We start from the raw sequence: 23,613 nt of genomic DNA on the forward strand, positions 1-23,613 counted from the left end.
CAAAGTTGTATAGCGGCTGAATACGATACCGGGTAGGGAGTGGGCTATTTAATTTTTCACTCACCATGTTTATTCCGAAAAATGTCTGTCCTATGGACAAACATTAAGAATAAGCTACGTGGTGAATTGATGCCTATTCGGCAGCTAGGTGGCGACGTGAATTGCTAATTCTACACTGTATGCGTTGTTTTTTGGCAACCTTGTACATTACGAAGTTTTTGGAACACATTCCTGTTGAAACGTTCCACAAATTATGCCCACCCATTGTCAGACGGATGTTTTAATTAATGTATTTATACTCACAACTATTCGCATACTATGGATACTCGAATAACCGTGCACATCCCTAATAATCGTATTTGTGACCAAAGCATACATTTGAGAAAACACTTAAAACCCCCACCTTAAACTTTATTCAAAGGTTTAAAAAAAGCTTGCTATTTCCTTAGAGGATGAGCTACTCGCGTAAATGTTAACGACCGGTATATGTTCACACCATTCCAACACACAAAATATGATTTTCAACATAATACTATTTTAAGCAGTACCGTATTTCAAAGAACAATACGCATATTTTTATTTATTTAACCACACCCTTTGAGCTATGACGCCACCCAATAAGATCCTTTCTCTTCAGTGTAAACGGAAGCGAACTGTAACCAAGAGCAATTTCAACGTTAGCGGTTTTATTTAGACGTTTATTAACACCCTAGAACTCAGAATATGACTAATGTAACTGCACACCATCACATACGTACCCCATGTACTGTTTAATTCGCGTTCGACTTGGTTGATATATGTTTAGGTAACGCTAGCTAGTAGCTGCTAATAATGGCTAACTGTATGGTTTTTCACACTCAAATAGCCTCCATCATGGAGGTTCTAGCGAATTCAGCCGTGGCAGAGATCTGTAAACTCGTAGACGACGACTATGCAGTGTTTCGTTTGGAAATAACTCAAAGCCAAAAAGAAAACAGGGCATTGCGGAGGAAACTACAGCTAGTGGAACTGAAGGTGGCACGAGAGCGCGTCCTCGCAAGTCGTCCCAATAGTGTCAAGATCCTCGAACGATACAAAGGAATGGCGAGAGGTACATTTTCATTTTGCAGAAGTCGGGGGCTGTTGCCATGTTGTCCTCACCACGTGTTCAGATGCGTTACCCAGAATTGGGTCTTGGTCAGTTTCTGGTCACTCCCCCTGATTACTTGGCTATCTTGCACATTTTTATTTATTTTACCAGGCAGGTCAATTAAGAACAATTTTTTTCTTGCACAAAGACACAATATAATATTCTAACAAGATTCTTGATTCACTGAATTTCCTATTGTCATACTCAAAAGAATGTGATGCATGGAACATAGTAAGTCAATCAATAAATAGTGTATTAAGAAGTTATGAGGTGTTTCCTTATATCTTTGCCAATTGTAGACTGTGTACAATATAGCGTTGAGCATTGACAGTACCTAACTTAACCACCCCTTTTTCCCCAATCACTCTCTCAGGTGAAGGACATCTCACTGGAGGCCACAGGAGCTTTGTGAAGCCAGCGTGGAGAGATGACCAACCCTTAGCTATAGATGAGGGGAGTGGAACCTCAAACCAGCATGTTATTGTGATAGAGGTTAGTATCATAGTGTGACATAAAAAATTACAGTACATTAAATGTGGCCCGTTTATTTCAGAAAGGCTTCCCTTAGCCATGGGCGCTTGACTTTTTCTGAAAGTGGCGGTGCAAAAGCATTGGCGTCTGGGGGATCACTCCCAGAAATTCATAGTATTTTTTTACACCATTTTCCTGCCATTCTACTCTGTTTCTTAACAGGTGGAATCAATATATATGAACAGAACATAACTATTTTTATTTGGTTTTCCCACAATAAATTATATTGAAAAAGTGTTTTAATTACTAGAGTACTCATCTTCTCCCTTCCCTAAAAATCCCACCACCAATAATTCATCGACAGATCTGAAACCTTAACAAGCCTGTGACTTACAAATATTATGCTCCTCCCCTGACAATCCCACCCACAGTGATCAATTGAGAGGCCAAACTGTCAAGGATAAGGAATGATAATGAAATCAAAAATGGGAGGAATGATATTGTTTTACTCAATAAGGATTTAAATGTTGTACTTGGTAGGTTAATAAAAAACATTGTCAAATTGCACATCAAGTTGTCATCTTTTTGTCACAAATAATGCAATCACAATAATGTAGTACAATTACAAATGTGAACTTTTAACAATTTTCGTCCTCAATATGGCAGTGTTATCTGGTAGGGCATTGAACAAGAACTGTCAACTTGAAAATGCAAACTAGAGTTTTGCGTTTACATTTGGTCATTAAAATGATTTTAACATAAAAAAAAAGAAAATTCCAAATGTATTCATTTATAATTATTAAATGCGATATTTTTTGTTGATCCATAAATTATAATAATATATCCATAAATTGCGGCTCTGAATCTGCAGTAGAAAGGATAAAATGTAGCTCCGGTAATATGGGTCATTTCAACAGTTTGACCTCGAGCAAGGGTCTCCAACCTTTTTCTTTCATAAACACTACTTCATACAAAAAGAAATGTACTCATATACAGCCTGTCTACTAGTAGCCTCCTACTCTAGCAACGATACAACAGCACAACAAACTAGATAAACAATTTTCTTTTGCAGATGCCTTTTCATGTTAAACACCAGTGGTGAAACTAGTGCTTTCTAACTGCACTGAACCAAAACAGTGGCACGCGGAAACGAAGCAAAACTTTACTGGTCAAAACCATTGATCTTGAGGCGATGGGTGGAGGGGGTGCAAAATGACATCTGTTAGCTATTATATCCTATATATAACATGGACATAAACTACATGGCCAAAGGTATGTGGACATTTGCTTGTCGAACATCTCATTCCAAAATCATGGGCATTAATATGGAGTTGGTCCCCCCCCCCCCTTGCTGCTTTAAAAGCCTCCACTCTTCTGGGAAGGTGTTGGAACATTGGGAAGATGTTTGAACATTGCTACAGGGACTTGCTTCCATTCAGCCATGAGCATTAGTGAGGTTGGACACTGATGTTGGGCGATTAGGCCTTGCTCGCAGTCGATGTAATTCATCCTAAATGTGTTAGATGGGGTTGAGGTCAGGGCTCTCTGCAGGCCAGTCCTACAAACCATTTCTGTATGGACCTCGCTTTGTGCATGGGGGCGTTGTCATGCTGAAACAGGAAAGGGTCTTCCCCAAACTGTTGCCACAAGGCTGGAAGCAAAGAATCATCTAGAATGTCATTGTATGCTGTAGCATTAAGATTTCCCTTCACTGGAACTAAGTGGCCTAGCCCGAACCATGAAAAACAGCCCCACACTATTATTCCTCCTCCACCAAACTTTACAGTTGGCACTATGCATTGGGGCATGTAGTGTTCTCCTGGCATCCGCCAAGCACAGATTCATCCGTCGGACTGCCAGATGGTGAAGCATGATTCATCACTCCAGAGAACGAGTTTCCACTGCTCCAGAGTCCAATGGCGGCGAGCTTTACACCACTCCAGCCGACGCTTGGCATTGTGCATGGTGATCTTAGGCTTGTGTGCGACTGCTTGGCCATGGAAACCCATTTCATTAAGCTCCGACAAACAGTTCTTATTCGGACGTTGCTTCCAGAGGCAGTTTGGAACTCGGTAGTGAGTGTTGCAACCGAGGACAGACAATTATTTTGCTCTTCAGCACTCGATGGTCCCGTTCTGTAAGCTTGTGTGGCCTACCACTTTGCAGCTGAGCCGTTGTTGCTCCTAGACATTTCCATTTCACAATAACAGGACTTACAGTTGACTGGGGCAGCAGGGCAGAAATTTGACAAACTGACTTGTTGGAAAGGTGGCATCCTATGACGGTGCCACGTTGAAAGTCACTGAGCTCTTCAGTAAGGCCATTCTACTGCCAATGTTTGTGTATGGAGATTGCATGGCGATGTGCTCGATTTGTCAGCTACGGGTGTGGCTGAACTGTCCGAATCCACTAATTTGAAGGGGTGTCCACATACTTTTGTATATATCATATAACTATTTTAATACAGACTAGCTCAAAACGTTACTAATCACTGAAAACATCAAATACATTTTCTGGTATAAAAGTGGGTGTGCAAAAACATCGGTTTGCACCCCTATTTTGAAAGTGGGGGTGCAGCTGCTCCATTGCTCAGGCGCCTATGCCGACAGCTATTAATTTGCTTACAAGCACATCCTTATTTATCTGCCATAGGGGAGCATGTGAGTAGGGCTATGGCGGTCACGAAATTTCGTCAGCCAGTGATTGTCAAGCAAATAACTGTCGGCCTCACGGTAATTGACGTTAATGAACATAAACACGTTCAGCATCTCCTGGCTTCCACACATAGCATACAAGCCACTGATGCAGACCTTTGGAACATCTACATTTTTAAAAAAGTCTAATAAATCCATGTAATATAGCCTACACCTTCACAATAAATCTATTTATTTTAGACAGGTCTAAAGAAGCATGATATGAAAAAAATGTAGTCTATTTCAGAAGAACAGAATAGCGTACTCTGAGGTGTCCTTATGTTAGGTCCTGATCTGGCTATGCCAAATGGCTGTGGGCTACACTAGTTCATTTAGCAGACAAGATTTGGTTAGAATTCCGTGGCATCATTTTATAGTATGAAGAATACAATTGAACATAGCTGAATAAAATAGAAAGGATATGCACATGCGGCTATTCTGTGTTGAGTGGTTAACAAATAAATAAGTACTCCTATATTCTTAATTTAGAGTTATTAATGTATCTTTAGTTGTTCTACAAACGTTGGGCTATATGTTTTGATTTGTAATACATTGTAAGGCTGCATGATGCGACTCTAGTGATGATTTTTTTTAAGTCGCTTGAAAGGCATGAGCTCTGTTTATTTTTTGCGCAGTACACACTTCATCAGTCTCTCATTCACAGTTTGACAAGCACTTGATAATGCCTCGAATTTCACGGCGGCATCCCCTTTGTGTGGCCATAATGCACCCTAAAAAAAATCCATGCCTTTTGAGGCCAGTGGCCGTTGTGCCCTTGGCCCGGAGTGCTGCGTTGTGCCCTTCGCCTTGAGAGCTGCGCGATCTGAAGCACCTCTCACTCACATGGCTCTCCATCACGTGATTGGGTCTTTGTCATAGACTACAATTGAAGACAGACACATCGGGGATGCAACTGCGTGCATTCTTATCCAATTCCAAGGTGCATATTAAAGATTTTGGAAGAACTGTCCACATTTACTTTGTCAGCCAACAAGATAAATAGCTCTAACGAACAGCAAAAGCACTAGCCTATGTCAATCTACTATCACCAATAGTGCAAAAGTTGACCTATTCTGTGCGAGAAATAAATATTCCAAACATAGTCTGGGACAGTTGTGGGATGCGATAGATCCCAAATGAATACAACCACTAGCATCAAAAAAACTTTTTCACACAATGTGGCTGACGCAACAGCTTTATATGTTCATACACTATTAGGCTATTTCTTCACATAAGCGCAGCAATGCGCACACTGCAGCAGGCTATAAGCGCGAATGTTCCATTAGCGGGAAAACACCATTATCAAAAGTAACCGCAAATTCAATAATGCTTATATTATAAAGGTGCATTTTTATGGTGAAAATGATCTTCCCCAAACTTGAAACTCACACGCTGCTTATGTATGCCAGTTAGTCTCTATACCCCTTGTAAAGCAGATTAATGAGCTTAATTTTAAGACGTTATTTGGCCACTTTAGTTGTGATACAAACCTTATAAAAACATATAGGCCTAGGGCCTCCCGAGTGGCGCAGTGGTCTAAGGCACTGCATCGCAGTGCCACTAGAGATCCTGGGTTCGAGTCCAGGCTCTGTCGCAGCCGGCCGCGACCGGGAGACCCATGGGGCAGCGCACAATTGGCCCAGCGTCGTCCGGTTTAGGGGAGGGTTTGGGATATCCTTGTCTCATCGCGCACTAGCGACTCCTGTGGCGGGCCGGGCGCAGTGCACGCTGACACGGTCGCCAGGTGTACGGTGTTTCCTCCAACACATTGGTGCGGCTGGCTTCTGGGTTGGATGGGGATTGTGTCAAGAAGCAGTGTGGCTTGGCTTGGCTTGGTTGGGTTGTGTTTCGGAGGACGCATGGCTCTTGACCTTCGCCTCTCCCGAGTCCGTACGGGAGTTGCAGTGATGAGACAAGACTGTAACTACTACCAATTGGATACCATGAAAAAGGGGTGAAAAAAACCAACAACAAAAAACAAACATGAGTTGTGCGACTATGATTAGAAAAAGTAGCGCAAGAAAAACATTGTTTCTTGCCTTATGCTGGGCATCATTCACAAGTGATATAAAATCAATACAAAATCCTCAGCAATCTACACACAATACCCCATAGTGACGAAGCGAAAACAGGTTTTTAGAATTTTTTTTGCCAATGTATTCAAAATAAAATAGGGATACCTAATTTACATAAGTATTCAGATCCTTTGCTATGAGACTCGAAATTGAGCTCCGCCTATCGAAAGCTGATGGGATTCTCTTTTTAATAGATGCCATCTCTCTGGGGTTTTTTCGCAATTGCATAGCCTATAGAAATGTTGCGCAACATGAGCTCATGGGCTCTCATGAAGTGTTTGATTAGATTTCCGATTACATTTGCATTAATGTCCGAGTGTTTAGAGGGACAATAGAGTGCTGAGTACCATGCAGTTAGCAAGTTTGGTATTCTACTAATGATCATCAGCAGCATCGGAGCTTGGAGAAGCCTATTTGACTGCCTTTGGGACTCGTGACCACCAGTGTGGCGGTAATACGCTCACAGCAACAGCCCTACATGTGAGACTTCCCTACTTCCCTGTTATCCAATTCAATAACCTCCTCTTTTTGTGTCAGTCTACAGATGCAGAGGCTGCAGGTCCTGGGGTGAAGCTGGAGAGGTCTGAAGGAGAGGAGGACCCACGGCACAGCAGAGACATCCAGACTGGATCGGCTGGAGCGCCCCCTATAGCCACGGAGGATACCGCAACTGCTGCCGCGCCCAATGCCAAGACTCGACGCAGCATCACGGAGGTCAGTGGAGCGCCGAACGCCGTCATCAAGTCAGAGACAGACACAGAGACTTTAACTGTAAAACACAGGCTCTTACATACAGGATCTGACTACAGATCAGACCCAGAGAGACTGATGCTGGGAAGAATGGTCTGTCCTCCTGCTCCTGGCTTGGAATACTTACCGGTATTTCACCAGAGCCAGAGGACGGTTCATTCCCGTGGGGATGGTGATGGTGACACGTTAGACACTGGCAGTGATGATCCATCTTGTTCTTACACTACAGAGATGGACCCTGGCAACATATCCTTGGGTTTAGAGACACAGACTGATCTATCTAGAGGGGACTGGAACCAGTACAGTAGTAGTGTATACTCTGAAGGGTCCCTAGATAAGAAAGGGGAGGTTATAGTGGTAGATGAGGTGACTGTGAAAGTAGAGGGTGACGCTCCTCCCACATGGAATGCAGATTGTCACCAAGGAGAAGGACACTCACAGGGCAGAGATTGCTTAGATTACAGGGGAAGCTTAGAGACAAATACAAATGTTGTGACCCACTCCCCTGTACACAGGTTCTGGGATCGCGACCCAGTGTCAACGTCGATGGCATCTTCTGATTCTCAAGGCCGTGTACTTTTTGATCAAGTATTGAATTCAAACGACAGGGCTAGAGCCCAGGCTCAGGGAGGGGGAGCCACACCAGGCAATAGTAAAGAGAAACGGTTCCTCTGCATGTTCTGTAACAAAGGCTTCAGCTGCCCCCAGAAGGTTGAGGTCCACCAGAGGGTCCACACAGGTGTGAAACCCTTCAGCTGTACCCAATGTCATATGCGCTTCGCCCAGGCTGGCAACCTGAAGAGGCACCAGAGGGTCCACACAGGGGAGAAACCCTACAGCTGCCCCCAGTGTGAGAAGAGGTTCTCCCGCCAACACCAGCTGAAGATGCACCTGAAGGTCCACACGGGAGAGAGGCTGTTTGCCTGTACTCACTGCGGGAAGAGGTTCTCAGAGAGGAGCTACCTCAGGATACACCAGCAGAAAAACCATTCCACTCCATAAAATAGAAAGTAACCATTCCACTCAATAGACGTTTAGATCAAACCCTGCATTAAAGACAAATGAATTGTCATTGTTGTCAGCAGAAAATATCCACAGATGCATTTGGAATAACGAGAGTAACAGATTTGACTTTAGAATATTCCTGGGAAGAGTATTGCATCCAGACATTGTGTGATATAAGGCATATATACTGAACAAAAATATAAACGCAACATGTAAGGTGTTGGGCCATGTTTCATGAGCTGAAATAAAAGATTCCAGAAAAGTTCCTTATGCACAAAAACATTCCTCCTTTGCCAAGATATTCCATCCACTTGGCAGGTATGGCAAGTGGTTAGAGCGTTGGGCCAGTAACCGAAAGGTTGCTGAATCGAATCCCTGAGCTGACAAGGTAAAAAAGTTGTTGTTCTGCTTCTGAACAAGGCAGTTAACCCACTGTTCCCCGGTAGGCCGTCACTACTGTTAATAAGAATTTGTTCTTAACTGACTTGCCTAATTAAATAAAGGTTAAATAAAAAAAAATCAAGAAGCTGATTAAACGGCATGATCATTACAAATGTGCACCTTGTGCTGGGGACTCTAAAATGTGCAGTTTTGTCACACAACACAATGCCACAAATGTCTCAAGTTGAGGTAGTGTGCATTTGGCATGCTGACTGCAGGAATGTCCACCAGAACTGTTGGCAGAAAATTGAATGTTAATTTCTCTACCATAAGCTGTCTCGAACGTCGTTTTAGAGAATTTGGCAGTACAACTGGCCTCACAACCACAGACCATGTGTAACCACGCCAGCCCAGGACCTCCACATCCAGCTAATTCATCTGCGGGATCGTCTGAGACCAGCCATCCGGAAAGCTGATGAAACTGAGTATTTCTGTCTGTAATAAAGCCCTTTATTTGTGAAAAACTCATTCTGACTGTCTGGGCCTGGCTCCCCTGGTGCTCCATTCATTTGAAATCCATAGATTAGGGCGTAATGCATTTATTTCAATAGGCTGATTTCCTTATGTGAACTGTAACTCAGTGAAATTGTTGAAATAGTTGCAAGGTGTGTTTTTTTTTATTTTTTTTTGTTCAGTTTATAACCATAAAACGTGTGTTACACATTGTGTTTGTACTGTGTAGCCTATAAGATGTTCACAATGCCTGTTTCATTACTACCTTTCAACTACTTAATGTTTTTTTCTTCCCCAAGACACTTTTAATTAGAAAATGTATGCAGTTTATCAAGTTCATGCAGATTTTTTTGTTGAGATGTGTATGTGTGATTTTCATATGGATGTTTAATAAACACAAAATGGGACTTTTCATTCTAAGACTTTCATTGAGACTCTTCAGTATACATCACATCTAATCTCACCCTATTCTGCATACACCCGACAGCTCAACGTCAACAGTGAAGCGGCGACTCCGGGATGCTGGCCTTCTAGGCAGAGTTGCAAAGAAAAAGCCATCTCAGACTGGCCAATAAAAATAAAAGATTAAGATGGGCAAAAGAACACAGTCACTGGACAGAGGAACTCTGCTTAGAAGGCCAGCATCCCGGAGTCGCCTCTTCACTGTTGACATTGAGACTGCTGTTTTGCGGGTACTATTTAATGAAGCTGCCAGTTGAGGACTTGTGAGGCGTCTGTTTCTCAAACTATACACTCTAATGTACTTGTCCTCTTGCTCGGTTGTTTACCGGGGCCTCCCACTTCTCTTTCTATTCTGGTTAGAGACAGTTTGCGCTGTTCTGTGTCGGGAGTAGTACACAGCGCTGTATGAGATCTTCAGTTTCTTGGCAATTATTCGCATGGAATAGCCTTCATTTGTCAGAACAAGAATAGACTGACGAGTTTCAGAAGAAAGTACTTTGTTTCTGGCCATTTTGAGCCTGTAATCGAACCCACAAATGCTGATGCTCCAGATACTCAACTAGTCTAAAGAAGGCCAGTTTTATTGCTTCTTTAATCAGAACAGTTTTCAGCTGTGCTAACATACTTGCAAAAGGGTTTTCTAATGATCAATTAGCCTTTTAAAATTATAAAATTGGATTAGCTAACACAACGTGCCATTGGAACACAGGAGTGATGGTTGCTGATAATGGGCATCTGTACACCTATGTAGATATTCCATAAAAAATCTGCCGTTTCCAGCTACAATAGTAATACTACATTAACAATGTCTACACTGTTTTTCTAATAAATGTGATGCTATTTTAATGGACAAAAAATGTGCTTTATTTTCAAAAACAAGGACATTTCTAAGTGACCCCAAACTTTTGAACGGTAGTGTATTTATGTCCACCATGATGAGTTTAACAACAATGAAGTCATTCTGTAACTACAGTATAGGACTCAAACGTAGTGGGGATGGGTAAACACTCCATGTTGAAAGTGTGTTTATTATCTGTGTGTGTGTGTGTGTGTGTGTGTGTACGTACCTGAGGGAGTCTGTGTAATCTGTGTCACCTCTCTTTTCCATGAGTAGGAGTGTCCAGAGGTGCTGCTGGTAAAGGAGGAGGGTCTGAGGAACCCTGAGGGGACCATGGTCATGGAGGACAACCAGACTACACCTCCTCCTGAACCCACAGAGGAACCAGCTGAGCAGCACAGGACCACACACAGTCTCACTGAGGTGAGCCCACTGAACTACTGTCTGAATGGTATTAGTTCAGAACCCGTATCCACAAAGCCTCTCAGAGTAGGAGTGCTGATCTAGGATCAGTTTAGCCTTTTAGATCATAATGAATAAGACTATATAGAAAGATATTCGATCGGCACGTTTGCATAGTATAAAATGTACTAACATGTTTGCATGGTACTCATAGCAGTCCCTCATTGGCCAATCAGAAGATGCTCCATAGCAGGGTGCTCATATCAGATTTCTTGATCCAACATCCTCTCACTCTGTATCTCTTACAGTCAGTAGACATGGAGGATGGGAAGCCTGATCTGCTGCTGGTCAAAGAGGAGACAATAGAAGATGAACCAGAGAGCATTGATCTGCTGAGTGGACTAAAGATGGGGGAGCAAAGTAAGGGAGAAATACATATAGCCTACATACAGTAATAGATCTTCAATGGGAATAGTAATACATATAGCCTACATACAGTAATAGATCTTCAATGGGAATAGTAATACATATAGCCTACATACAGTAATAGATCTTCAATGGGAATAGTAATACATATAGCCTACATACAGTAATAGATCTTCAATGTGAATAGTAATACATATAGCCTACATACAGTAATAGATCTTCAATGTGAATAGTAATACATATAGCCTACATACAGTAATAGATCTTCAATGGGAATAGTAATACATATAGCCTACATACAGTAATAGATCTTCAATGGGAATAGTAATACATATAGCCTACATACAGTAATAGATCTTCAATGGGAATAGTAATACATATAGCCTACATACAGTAATAGATCTTCAATGGGAATAGTAATACATATAGCCTACATACAGTAATAGATCTTCAATGGGAATAGTAATACATATAGCCTACATACAGTAATAGATCTTCAATGTGATTAGTAATACATATAGCCTACATACAGTAATAGATCTTCAATGGGAATAGTAATACATATAGCCTACATACAGTAATAGATCTTCAATGGGAATAGTAATACATATAGCCTACATACAGTAATAGATCTTCAATGTGAATAGTAATACATATAGCCTACATACAGTAATAGATCTTCAATGGGAATAGTAATACATATAGCCTACATACAGTAATAGATCTTCAATGGGAATAGTAATACATATAGCCTACATACAGTAATAGATCTTCAATGGGAATAGTAATACATATAGCCTACATACAGTAATAGATCTTCAATGGGAATAGTAATACATATAGCCTACATACAGTAATAGATCTTCAATGGGAATAGTAATACATATAGCCTACATACAGTAATAGATCTTCAATGGGAATAGTGATGCACCTGGCTATTATTATTTCTTAGTTCATAAAATGAAATAAAAACAGTTTGTTTACATACAAAAACATATATTATAATGTATGAACTTGACCAGGTAATTGACCCCCCAAAATAGTTTTCTCTGCCATGTTTGTAAAGTCTATTTTGTTTCCTCTTCCTGCAGGTGGTTGGCTGGAGGCTAACAGAGGAGACTGGGCGGCCATCTTGCATTCCCATACCCAGACTGGTGCAGCCAAGGGCCCAGGGGACAACATTACTGAGCAAGACAGGACCAGAGATGACATAGTGGAGGTCAGTGGATGGGACAGCGTCCTCAACTCTGGGCTGGGGAACAATACTGTTAACCAGAAACAGACAGTGGAACACAAAACAACAACCGAACTTAGTCTCCATGACAACAGACTGGCTGAGACCAGGGCGAGGCGTAGATTTGATCTGCATGGACGGGGTGGTGTTGGTATGAGGCGGGAGAGAACAGACACAGACTCGGCTAGCGATGCTCCGTCCTGCTCCTATAGTTGTGATTCAGAGAGACTGATGGAGCCTCAGGTTAACCCCCTGACAGGTGCTGCCTTCAGCCTGCCTTCTATAGGATCTATCAACTGGAACATGGACCCTGTGACAACACAGACACTCCCTGGCCTTCATCCTCCTCACACCCTCCTAATGTTAAACCAGACCTCAGACAATGCCAGTGCCTCAACACTAAATGGCTACACAAGCACATTGAGACATGATAGTTGTAGTAACCCTATCAGTAGATCCGGTGGTAAAGAAAAGCGCTTCCCGTGTTCATTCTGTGGGAAAGCCTTCAATTTCCCCAAACAGATGGAGATCCACCAGAGGATGCACACAGGGGAGAAACCTTTTGGCTGCCACCTGTGTGAGAAGAGGTTCTCCCACCAGCACCACCTGAAGAGGCACAAGAGGGTCCACACAGGGGAGAAACCCTACAGCTGCCCCCAGTGTGAGAAGAGGTTCTCACGCCAGGACCAGCTGAAGATGCACCTGAAGGTCCACATGGGAGAGCACCTGTAACCACTTGCAAGAAGATGTTCTCAGAGAGGACTACCTCAGGATGCACCAGCAGAAAATGCACGTGTATAGTGACATATAATGTAGTACTAGTTAGTTTGTAATTCATTCTGCTGGTTTTGGTTGTAGTAGGGAAGTGGATGAGGTGAACTGAGGAAAGAATGAGTATGGTGAGACAGTAGATGATATGCTGATGGTGTCTGTAAAAATGCTTCACTGATGAAAAGTGACAACTATGTCTTGTAGTTTGATGCTGGTGTTTTATAATGAGGAAATGATAGTGCCTTAATTCATGTTTACTTGACAGGAAGATGTGTGTAATGTTGAACCTTTTCCAAAGTATTGTAAAATACATTTTATCAAAGCGAGGGTACCAAATTTACAGAAAGGGTGTTACCATAGTGAGAAAAGTTATTGTACTTGTCACGTATAATTTTGTGCAATAAACGTACTGTACTTCACGTTATGTGAGTGTTTGTCCGTTTTATTGAAATTAAATACAAAATTGACTGTGCTGACCCCCTTGTTATTTTTGTGTCATTGCGTGGACTTCCCTTATCGCAGTCGAACCAAAATGTATTTAATTCTGGAATCAACACATATGGAAATGTTTTTATAATACTCTCCAATCGCTCTATATTGTTAGGTACTTTAATCACGTTGTTAGAGATGGGCTTGACTGTGGTTAAAACATTTTTTTTTATGTTTCTGTGTGTACAGCAAAGAGTCTTATATAAACCTTCATGCTTTTCTGTTCAATTTGTGTTTACAGTCTGCAGTCCATGAGGACCTGCTGATATCCGGTGTTGCTGGAGGGAGAGACTGGACCTCTAAATCGGCTGGTCAGAAACCCTGGTCACGGATCAGTACCCTGGATCAGGAGCCGTCGCTCTTCCTTCCCGAGTCAGAACCAGGACCAAACCACGAGGGACAGAGACACCACCACCACACAGAACACAACCAGTGGACAGGTGGACTGAACCACCTCAGCCCTGGTGGTCATCAGAGAGACAGAAGTTCCAGTCTGCAGCCCAGGCCCTTCTCTTCACAGCCTCAGTGCAGGGATGTAGAAGGTCCTGAGGCTGATAGAGATAGACCCTCCTGTTCCTATGATACAAACACCACAGTATCCATGATGAACAGAGCAGGTCACCCTGGGCTTCAGCCTTCACATAGAGTGGTGGGAGACTCACCCGGTGGTAGTCTATCAGCAAGTCTGTCTTCTCCTTCAGGGTCTCGTCTAATGCCTGGTGACTGGGTTCATAGAAGGCCTGGACCTGGGTCTAGCCTTCCTCAGTTACCTCATGGTTACCCCACCAATACAGACAGGGTCAGGATGGGCGTTCACCACGAGAGGTACCTAGCCTATAACACAGCACACAATCCCAACAACACCCAAACAATGGCTAGAGGTCAAGGAGGGAGCTCAAAGACTAACCACCTGAGGGTGGTGGATCCTGCTTCTACCTCCTCTGGTGTCATTGGGTCACAACGTGGGAGGCCGAGCATTAGGACGGATGCCAACAAGCCGTACGCCTGCCCCACCTGTGGAAAGCGCTTCGCTGAGGCAAACTATGTGAAGAGGCACCAGACCGTTCACACCAATGAGAGGCCCTTCAAGTGCAAACTATGTTACAAGAGCTTCTCCTTCCTGACTAACCTTAGCAGACATCGGAGTGTCCACAACGGGAAGAAATCGTAGCGGTGTGGCTTGAGATGTACACATGGGGTTATCTGGGAACCATTTTTTAGCTGACATACTGAATTATAATTATCATGTGAAGTGTCTTGGAATAAGAGTTTTTTAGTTTTATTACTAAGTCCCTCAGTTGAGCATCTGGGTATGCTAACATTCTCAGATGATACAGACGTGTTGTTTGGTGTGCTGGCATAGCCATTTTATTGAAGTGTAACTATATCTCCCCTCTGAATTTGTTTTTTCCTATGTTCTATACCCTCTTTTTTATAATATATTTATAACACCCCCTAATGTTATTGGGCATAATCAGGTACCTGTTCCTTTAAGTACTAAAACAACGTGATCAAGTCTGTTAATAAATTAGGAGGCATGTTGTCCTTTTGATACACTACATCACCAAAAGTATGTGGACACCTCCTCGTCCAACATCTCATTCCAAAATCATGGGCATTAATAGGGAGTTGGTTCCCCCTTTGCTGCTATAACAGCCTCCACTCTTCTGGGAAGGCTTTCCACTAGACGTTGGAACATTGCTGCGGGGACTTGCTTCCATTCAGCCACAAGAGCATTCATGAGGTCGAGCACTGATGTTGGGCGATTAGGGCTGGCTCGCAGTCGGCATTCCAATTCATCCCGAAGGTGTTTGATGAGGTTGAAATCAGGTTCTCTGTGCAGGCCAGTCAAGTTCTTCCACACCGATCTCAACAAACTGTGTTTGTACACAGGGGCATTGACATGCTGAAACAGGAAAGGGCCTTCCCCAAACTGTTGCCACAAAGTTGGAAGCACAAAATCATCTAGAATGTCATTGTATGCTGTAGCGTTAAGATTTCCCTTCACTGAAACTAAGGGGCCTACGCCAAACCATGAAAAACAGCCCTAGAAAATTATTCCTCCTCCACCAAACTTGACAGTTGGCACTATGCATTCGGGCAGGTAGCGTTCTCCTGGAATCCACCAAACCCAGATTCGTCCGTCGGACTGCCAGATGTTGAAGCGTGATTCATTACTCCAAGGAACGAGTTTCCACTGCTCTAGAGTCCTATGGCGGCGAGCCTTTTACCATTCCAGCTTGGCATTGTGCATGGTAATCTTAGGCTTCTGTGCGGCTGCTCGGTCATGGAAACTCATTTCATGAAGAAGCGGAGAAACCGGTCTTGTGCTGACGTTGCTTCCAGAGGCAGTTTGGAACTCGGTAGTGAGTGTTGCAACTGAGGACAGACAATTTTTACGCGCTTCAGCACTTAATGGTCCCTTTCTGTGAGCTTGTGTGGCCTACCACTTCGTGGCTGAGCCGCTGTTGCTCATAGACATCTCCACTTCACAATAACTTGCACTTAGAGTTGACAAACTGACATGTTGGAATGGTGGCATCCTATGACGGTGCCACGTTGAAGGTCACTGAGCTCTTCAGTAAGGCCATTCTACTGCCAATGTTTGTCTATGGCTGTGTGCTCGATTTTGTAGACCTGTCAGCAACAGGTATGGCTGAAATAGACGATAATTTGAAGGTGTGTCCACATACTTTTGTGTATATATAGTGTATTTTGACTTTTTACTTACCTGTTTGTTATATATATATAAACTGGATGGTTTGTTATATATATATATATAAACTGGATGGTTTGTTATATATATAAACTGGATGGTTCGAGCCCTGAATGCTGATTGACTGACAGCCGTGGTATATTAGATCATATACCACGGTTATTACTGCTCTAATTACGTTGGTAACCAGTTTATAATAGCAATAAGGCACCTTGGAGGTTTGTGGTATATGGCCAATATACCACGGCTAAGGACTGTATCCAGGCACTCCGCATTGTGTCGTGCACCCTTGCCTTCAGAATAGTCCCAATTTGTCAGGGCATGGAATCTACAAGGTGTAAAAAGTGTTCCACAGGGATGCTGGCCTATGTTGACTCCAACATAGGCCACCCTTTGGGTGGTGCGCTATTCTTGATATACATGGTAAACTAGCACCTACTACCGTACCCCGTTCAAAGGTACTTACATATTTTGTCTTGCCCATTCACCCTCTGAATGGCACACATACACAATCCATGTCTCAATTATCTCAAGGCTTAAAAAACCTTCTTTACCCTGTCTCCTCCCTTTCATTCATCTACACTGATTGAAGTGGATTTAAGAAGTGACATCCGCAAGGGATCATATCTTTCACCTGTATTCACCTGGTCAGTCTATGTCATATACACTCAGTCATGTCATGTACACTCAGTGTATATATGGTGCTATTTAATGGAGGACTCAGCAACACTTTCTACTCCACCCACTCCAAAGCCCCCAATACAATACACTGTAGGCCTATAAATTACATTAGTATGCCCAACGCCACTTTTACATTGGCACATAGAATCGTTTTTTTCTCTATATGTAACGACTGTCGTCGCAATGAGACCAAGGTGCAGCGGAGGATGTGTATTCATATTCAAGATTTTAATAAACCGAAAATAGAACACTATACAAATAACCAAAAAAACGACAGCCGACAGTTCTGTCAGGTGCTCACAACGAAACAGAAAGCAATCACCCACAAACCCCAAAGGAAAAACAGGTTGCCTATGTATGGCTCCCAATCAGCAACAACGAACTACAGCTGTTCCTGATTGAGAGCCACACACGGCCAAACCAAAGAAACAAACCAACATAGAAAAATCAACATAGAACGCCCACCCATGTAACACCCTGGCCTAACCAAAATAGAGAACTAAAAACCCCTCTCTATGGCCAGGGCGTTACACTATAAGCCAATATGTAATTTACAGTGTATTGCATTGGGGCTATGGAGTGGGTGGAGTAGAAAGTGTTGCTGAGTATTTAGACCAGAGTCCCCCATTAAATAACACCATATATAGATTCTACAGACCCTGCTGAGTAATCCCAACCCCACTTTTATGTCGGCACCTAGAATAGTTCTCTCTATAAGCCAATATGTATTTTACAATGTATTGTATCGGGGGAATTTATTTGACCGTGGAACATATTTTGAAACCCACATTTAATGCAAATGTCACTTAAATATGGAAAAATATAAATCATTCATGTTTAGACAATCCTGTTTCATATATCATGAATAAATAAAGGGTAATTACACACCTACTATTACGTGGGGGACTTTTATTTGACAATTTTCCGAATTTCCGTGACCCGGAAGTACTTATTTAATTATAGACGAGACACTGCTGAGCATCAAGGCAGCAACTGCAGCTTTGCATAGTGCATAACATTTTTTTATTACATGGGGGAAAATCTTAACAAAAGATATTTACTACTTTAAATAAGATAAAGATTCTTATAAGGTCAAGCACATTGAAAAATGGTTGGAGCTTAAGTAAATGAATGTGAAGAACATAATAGCCTACTGGTAAAAAATGTAAATGACAATATAGAAAAATAAATCATTCTTTTGATGGTATGATTCTTGTTAATTTACTGGTGCGATTGTTCAAGGATGCAATTTTGAAATGTAATGTTTAAAAAAAGTCTTACTGTACAAATTGCGCTGTACAAGAAAAACGATGTCCATAAAACCAGGGTCCAATCTATTCACTAGATCCTTTAACCTCTGTGACAACCGTTGATGGGCTATAGGCATAATTGGGGTTATACTAACCTATAGCAGCATCAGCTTACTAGGGTACTGCCTCAATTTTTTATTTTTATAAATGTGTTGTCTAGCCAAAACGCTTGACCTTATGCATGTTTTGACACATAAGGCTGGCCTTGGGCTGATTTAAATGTAAAGTCTGCAGCCTGGTCATCATCAATAGGATATTGTAGGTAATTTACAGGTATGCCAGTCAGTTAACACCCCATCTACTGGTCACATTGTTTCCATTGTTTATTTGAAGCAGTTAGCTTCTTACCCAATCACCTGCTTACACTAGTAGGAATTCTGCACCTAAATTATAGTGCAAGTCTGGTATGGAATGGTGTTTTATTTCACACTGGTATCAAACAAAGACTAAGCTAAATGAGTTAATTTATTGTTTTGTTATTTTGACATAGTCCTGAATTAGTCAGTCAGCAGTGTGCCAGTAGAAATGTGCAGATCTATGATTTAGACTCAACCAACATGCGTTCACTGATCTCATAGCCTATTTTGAATGTAATTTTGGCATTAATAACAGTCACATATCAGTTTGCAAACAATGTAAAAAAATATATATATAATTGAGTTAATAATCCCGCATACAAACAAGGACTCCCTTTTTTTGTTTTCTTGAGTAAGGGAACTCCAAAATGCAGGTGTTTCAGCCTAGCTCAGTGCTTTCTGTGGTGGGGCAAGCCAGCAAAAAATACGGAGCGTTGCGCCGTGATTGGCTCAGTGTTCTGTCACTCATGGGGACACTACGTCACCGCCAAGTCTAAGAGTAGAGCTCGAAAATTCAAGCCTTTTGGATGCTGCCATAGACTTACATTAGAAGTACCCATCCAAGAAGGCTCAAGGTCATTAGCCACAGATAAAATGTCAAATCACATATCTACAGTAGCTTTGATTTGACTGATCATGTCAACATCATACTTTCAAACTCTTAGCTAGCAGTCATCATCATGAATCAAGTTGATAATCTACCGGCAAATTCTTTTTAATCCTTGTTATATGAAGAGAAATTATAGATATAACATATCAGTGCTCATCGGCCATTGGACATAAACATTACACAACAAGCTGGAAATCGCAAATTCAACAATGAGTGGTTTGGAAGGAATCAGTGGCAAACTGCACGCATTGCAAAGCAATCATTAGCCTGCTTTTCAGTGGAGTGTCTGTGTGGCCCCAAGTCTAATATTAAGTGTCTTTTTTCCTAGTTTAAAATGATAAACATTCAACATTGGTCATGCTGACAATGAAGCATGATTTGTGCCGCGCTCAAAACAACTTAACTCAGAACTGCAAAATCTGACTTTAGTGAATTCAAGACAACAGGGAACAAAACGAGCTACGACTGGGAAAATAAGTTTTGAACTTTCATCCAACTCAGAATTCTAAATCGGGAACTCTGGCCTCTTTCTAGAGCTACGACCTGAAGATCACTGACGTCATCATGATTCAACCTTTTTATCGCCCCAAGTTCCCAGTTGTCTTGAAAGCACCATAAATTCAGAGAATGACAACATTTGCCCACGAAGGACTGCCACGCCAGTTTCCTGTTCAAGGTCCCGTGTGGCTCAGTTGGTAGAGCATGGTGTTTACAATGCCAGGGTTGTGGGTTCGATTCCCATGGGGGACCAGTATGGGAAAAAAAAAAAAATGTATGAAATGTATGCATTCACTACTGTAAGTTGCTCTGGATAAGAGCGTCTGCTAAATGACTAAAATGTAAATGTAAGTAAGCACAGCACCACAAGGTGAGTCCAAAAATGTATTGTATGCTGCTGCATAAATGATCTCATATGCTAGGGAGATACATTATGTAGACTGTAGCTAACAAAGTAATACTAAGTGTATGCTGTGTAGTAATTGGACCCCTCTGCTACTCGGAACCCTACTAATCCATCACGACTGGTCTATCGACGTCACCGCACGAGGAGGCTAAAACAGACTTTCCTCCGTTGCGACATCCCTCTAAGGCCCTTCTGCTAGCTTGCTAGCCCCGGCTTGCTAGCTGTCTGAATCGCCGTGTCTCCAGCCAGCCCAACCACTCACCCCTATGATCACTCGGCTACGCGTGCCTCTCCCTAATATCAATATGCCTTGTCCATTACTGTCCTGGTTAGTGATTATTGTCTTTTTTCACTGTAGAGCCTCTAGCCCTGCTCAATATGCCTTAACCAACCATTTAGTTCCACCTCCCACACGTGGTGACATCACCTAGTTTAAACGTCTCTAGAGACAATATCTCTCATCATTACTCAATGCCTAGCTTTACCTCCAATGTACTCACATCCTACCATACCTTTGTCTGTACATTATGCCTTGAATCTATTATATTGCGCCTGCTCCTTTTACTCTCTGTTCCGAACGTACTAGACGACCAGTTCTTATAGCCTTTAGCCGTACCCTTATCCTACTCCTCCTCTGTTCCTTTGGTGATGTAGAGGTTAATCCAGGCCCTGCAGTGCCTAGCTCCACTCCTATTCCCCAGGTGCTCTCATTTGTTGACTTCTGTAACCGTAAAAGCCTTGGTTTCATGCATGTTAACATTAGAAGCCTCCTCCCTAAGTTTGTTTTATTCACTGCTTTAGCACACTCTGCCAACCCTGATGTCCTAGCCGTGTCTGAATCCTGGCTTAGGAAGACCACCAAAACCCCTGAAATTTCAATCTAAGCTTGATTCCCTCAATCTCACACAAATTATCAATGAACCCACCAGGTACAACCCCAAAACCATAAACACGGGCACCCTCATAGATATCATCCTAACCAACTTGCCCTCCAAATACACATCTGCTGTTTTCAACCAAGATCTCAGTGATCACTGCCTCATTGCCTGCATCCGTAATGGGTCTGCGGTCAAACGACCACCCCTCATCACTGTCAAACGCTCCCTAAAACACTTCGGCGAGCAGGCCTTTCTAATCGACCTGGCCCGGGTATCCTGGAAGGATATTGACCTCATCCCGTCAGTAGAGGATGCCTGGTTATTCTTTAAAAGTGCCTTCCTCACCATCTTAAATAAGCATGCCCCATTCAAAAAATGTAGAACCAGGAACAGATATAGCCCTTGGTTCTCTCCAGACCTGACTGCCCTTGACCAGCACAAAAACATCCTGTGGTGTTCTGCATTAGAATCGAATAGCCCCCGTGATATGCAACCTTTCAGGGAAGTTAGGAACCAATATACACATGCAGTTAGGAAAGCTAAGGCTAGCTTTTTCAAGCAGAAATGTGCATCCTGTAGCACTAACTCAAAAAAGTTCTGGTACACTGTAAAGTCCATGGAGAATAAGAGTACCTCCTCCCAGCTGCCCACTGCACTGAGGCTAGGAAACACTGTCACCACCGATAAATCCACTATAATTGAGAATTTCAATTAGCATTTTGCTACGGCTGGCCATGCTTTCCACCTGGCTACCCCTACCCGGTCAACAGCCTTGCACCCCCCACAGCTACTCGCCCAAGCCTCCCCCATTTCTCCTTCACCCAAATCCAGATAGCTGACATTCTGAAAGAGCTGCAAAATCTGGGCCCCTACAAATCAGCCGGGCTAGACAATCTGGACCCTCTCTTTCTAAAATTATCTGCCGAAATTGTTGCAAGCCCTATTACTCGCCTGTTCAACCTCTCTTTCGTATCATCTGAGATCCCCAAAGATTGGAAAGCTGCCGCGGTCATCCCCCTCTTAAAACGGGGAGACACTCTAGACCCAAACTGCTACAGACCTATATCTATCCTACCCTGCCTTTCTAAGGTCTTCGAAAGCCAAGTTAACAAACAGATTACCGACCATTTTGAATCCCACCGTACCTTCTCCGCTATGCAATTTGGTTTCAGAGCTGGTCATGGGTGCACCTCAGCCACGATCAAGGTCCTAAACGACATCATAACCGCCATCGATAAGAGACATTACTGTGCAGCCGTATTCATCGACCTGGCCAAGGCTTTCGACTCTGTCAATCACCACATTCTTATTGGCAGACTCCACAGCCTTGGTTTCTCAAATGATTGCCTCGCCTGGTTCACCAACTACTTCTCTGATAGAGTTCAGTGTGTCAAATTGGAGGGCCTGTTGTCCGGACCTCTGGCAGTCTCTATGGTGGTGCCATAGGGTTCAATTCTCGGGCCGACTCTCTTCTCTGTATACATCGATGTTGCTCTTGCTGCTGGTGATTCTCTGATCCACCTCTACGTAGACGACACCATTCTGTATACCTCTGGCCCTTCTTTGGACACTGTGTTAACTAACCTCCAGACGAGCTTCAATGCCATACAACTCTCCTTCCGTGGCCTCCAACTGCTCTTAAATGCAAGTAAAACTAAATCCATGCTCTTCAACCGATCGTTGCCAACACCTGCCCGCCCGTCCAGCATCACTACTCTGGACGGTTCTGACTTTGAATATGTGGACAACCTCAAATACCTGGTTAGACTGTAAATTCACATTAAGCATCTCCAATCCAAAATGAAATCTTGAATCAGTTCCCTATTTCGCAACAATGCTGCCAAATATACCCTCGTAAAACTGACCATCCTACCGATCCTTGACTTCGGCGATGTCATTTACAAAATAGCCTCCAACACTCTACTCAACAAAATGTGATGCAGTCTATCACAGTGCCATCCGTTTTGTCACCAAAGCCCCATATACTCTACCCACCACTGCGACCTGTACGCTCTCGTTGGCTGGCCCTCGCTTCATACTCGTTGCCAAACCCGCTGGCTCCAGATCATCTACAAGTCTCTGCTAGGTAAAGCCCCGCCTTATCTCAGCTCACTGATCACCATAGCAGCACCCACCCGTAGCACGCGCTCCAGCAGGTATATCTCACTGGTCATCCCCCAAAGCCAATTCTTCCTTTGGCCGCCTTTCCTTCCAGTTCTCTGCTGCCAATGACTGGAACGAACTGCAAAAATCACTGAAGCTGGAGACTCATATCTCCCTCACTAGCTTTAAGCACCAGCTGTCAGAGCAGCTCTCAGATCACTGCACCTGTACATAGCCCATCTGTAAATAGCCCATCCAACTACCTCATCCCCATACTGTATTTATTTATCTTGCTCCTTTGCACCCCAGTATCTCTACTTGCATATTCATCTTCTGCACATCTACCATTCCAGTGTTTAATTGCTATATGGTAATTACTTCGCCACCATGGCCTAGTTATTGCCTTACCTCCCTTA

At 42.9% G+C, this 23,613-nt stretch overlaps 2 protein-coding genes and 1 non-coding gene across 6 annotated transcripts; all 3 read left to right on the top strand.

The window, feature by feature from the left end:
* Positions 1-628: 628 nt before the first annotated feature.
* Positions 629-10,839, top strand: LOC106610098 (zinc finger protein 235). Of its 3 annotated transcripts, XM_045723219.1 has the most exons (4): positions 629-1,090; positions 1,503-1,621; positions 6,906-7,082; positions 10,594-10,839. In XM_045723219.1, the coding sequence occupies exons 1-4, from the start codon at positions 832-834 to the stop codon at positions 10,822-10,824; spliced, it is 786 nt and encodes a 261-aa protein (XP_045579175.1). In that variant the 5' UTR covers positions 629-831; the 3' UTR covers positions 10,825-10,839. The 3 variants fall into 3 exon arrangements, with proteins under 3 accessions (XP_045579175.1, XP_014064739.1, XP_014064738.1); XM_014209264.2 differs by lacking the exon at positions 10,594-10,839 and having other exon boundaries at positions 629-1,176; positions 6,906-8,640; XM_014209263.2 differs by lacking the exon at positions 10,594-10,839 and having other exon boundaries at positions 6,906-8,623.
* An 88-nt stretch (positions 10,840-10,927) lies between these two features.
* Positions 10,928-15,200, top strand: LOC123744285 (zinc finger protein 25-like). Of its 2 annotated transcripts, XM_045723220.1 has the most exons (3): positions 11,089-11,139; positions 12,237-12,364; positions 13,881-15,200. In XM_045723220.1, the coding sequence occupies exons 1-3, from the start codon at positions 11,127-11,129 to the stop codon at positions 14,808-14,810; spliced, it is 1,071 nt and encodes a 356-aa protein (XP_045579176.1). In that variant the 5' UTR covers positions 11,089-11,126; the 3' UTR covers positions 14,811-15,200. The 2 variants fall into 2 exon arrangements, with proteins under 2 accessions (XP_045579177.1, XP_045579176.1); XM_045723221.1 differs by lacking the exon at positions 13,881-15,200 and having other exon boundaries at positions 10,928-11,139; positions 12,237-13,574.
* Positions 15,201-19,987: 4,787 nt separating this feature from the next.
* Positions 19,988-20,063, top strand: trnav-uac (transfer RNA valine (anticodon UAC)). The gene has a single exon. It is a non-coding gene; the product is annotated as a tRNA-Val (tRNA).
* Positions 20,064-23,613: the final 3,550 nt, after the last annotated feature.

This window comes from Salmo salar, chromosome ssa08, assembly GCF_905237065.1.
Source record: "Salmo salar chromosome ssa08, Ssal_v3.1, whole genome shotgun sequence".
NCBI classification, from domain to species: Eukaryota; Metazoa; Chordata; class Actinopteri; order Salmoniformes; family Salmonidae; genus Salmo; species Salmo salar.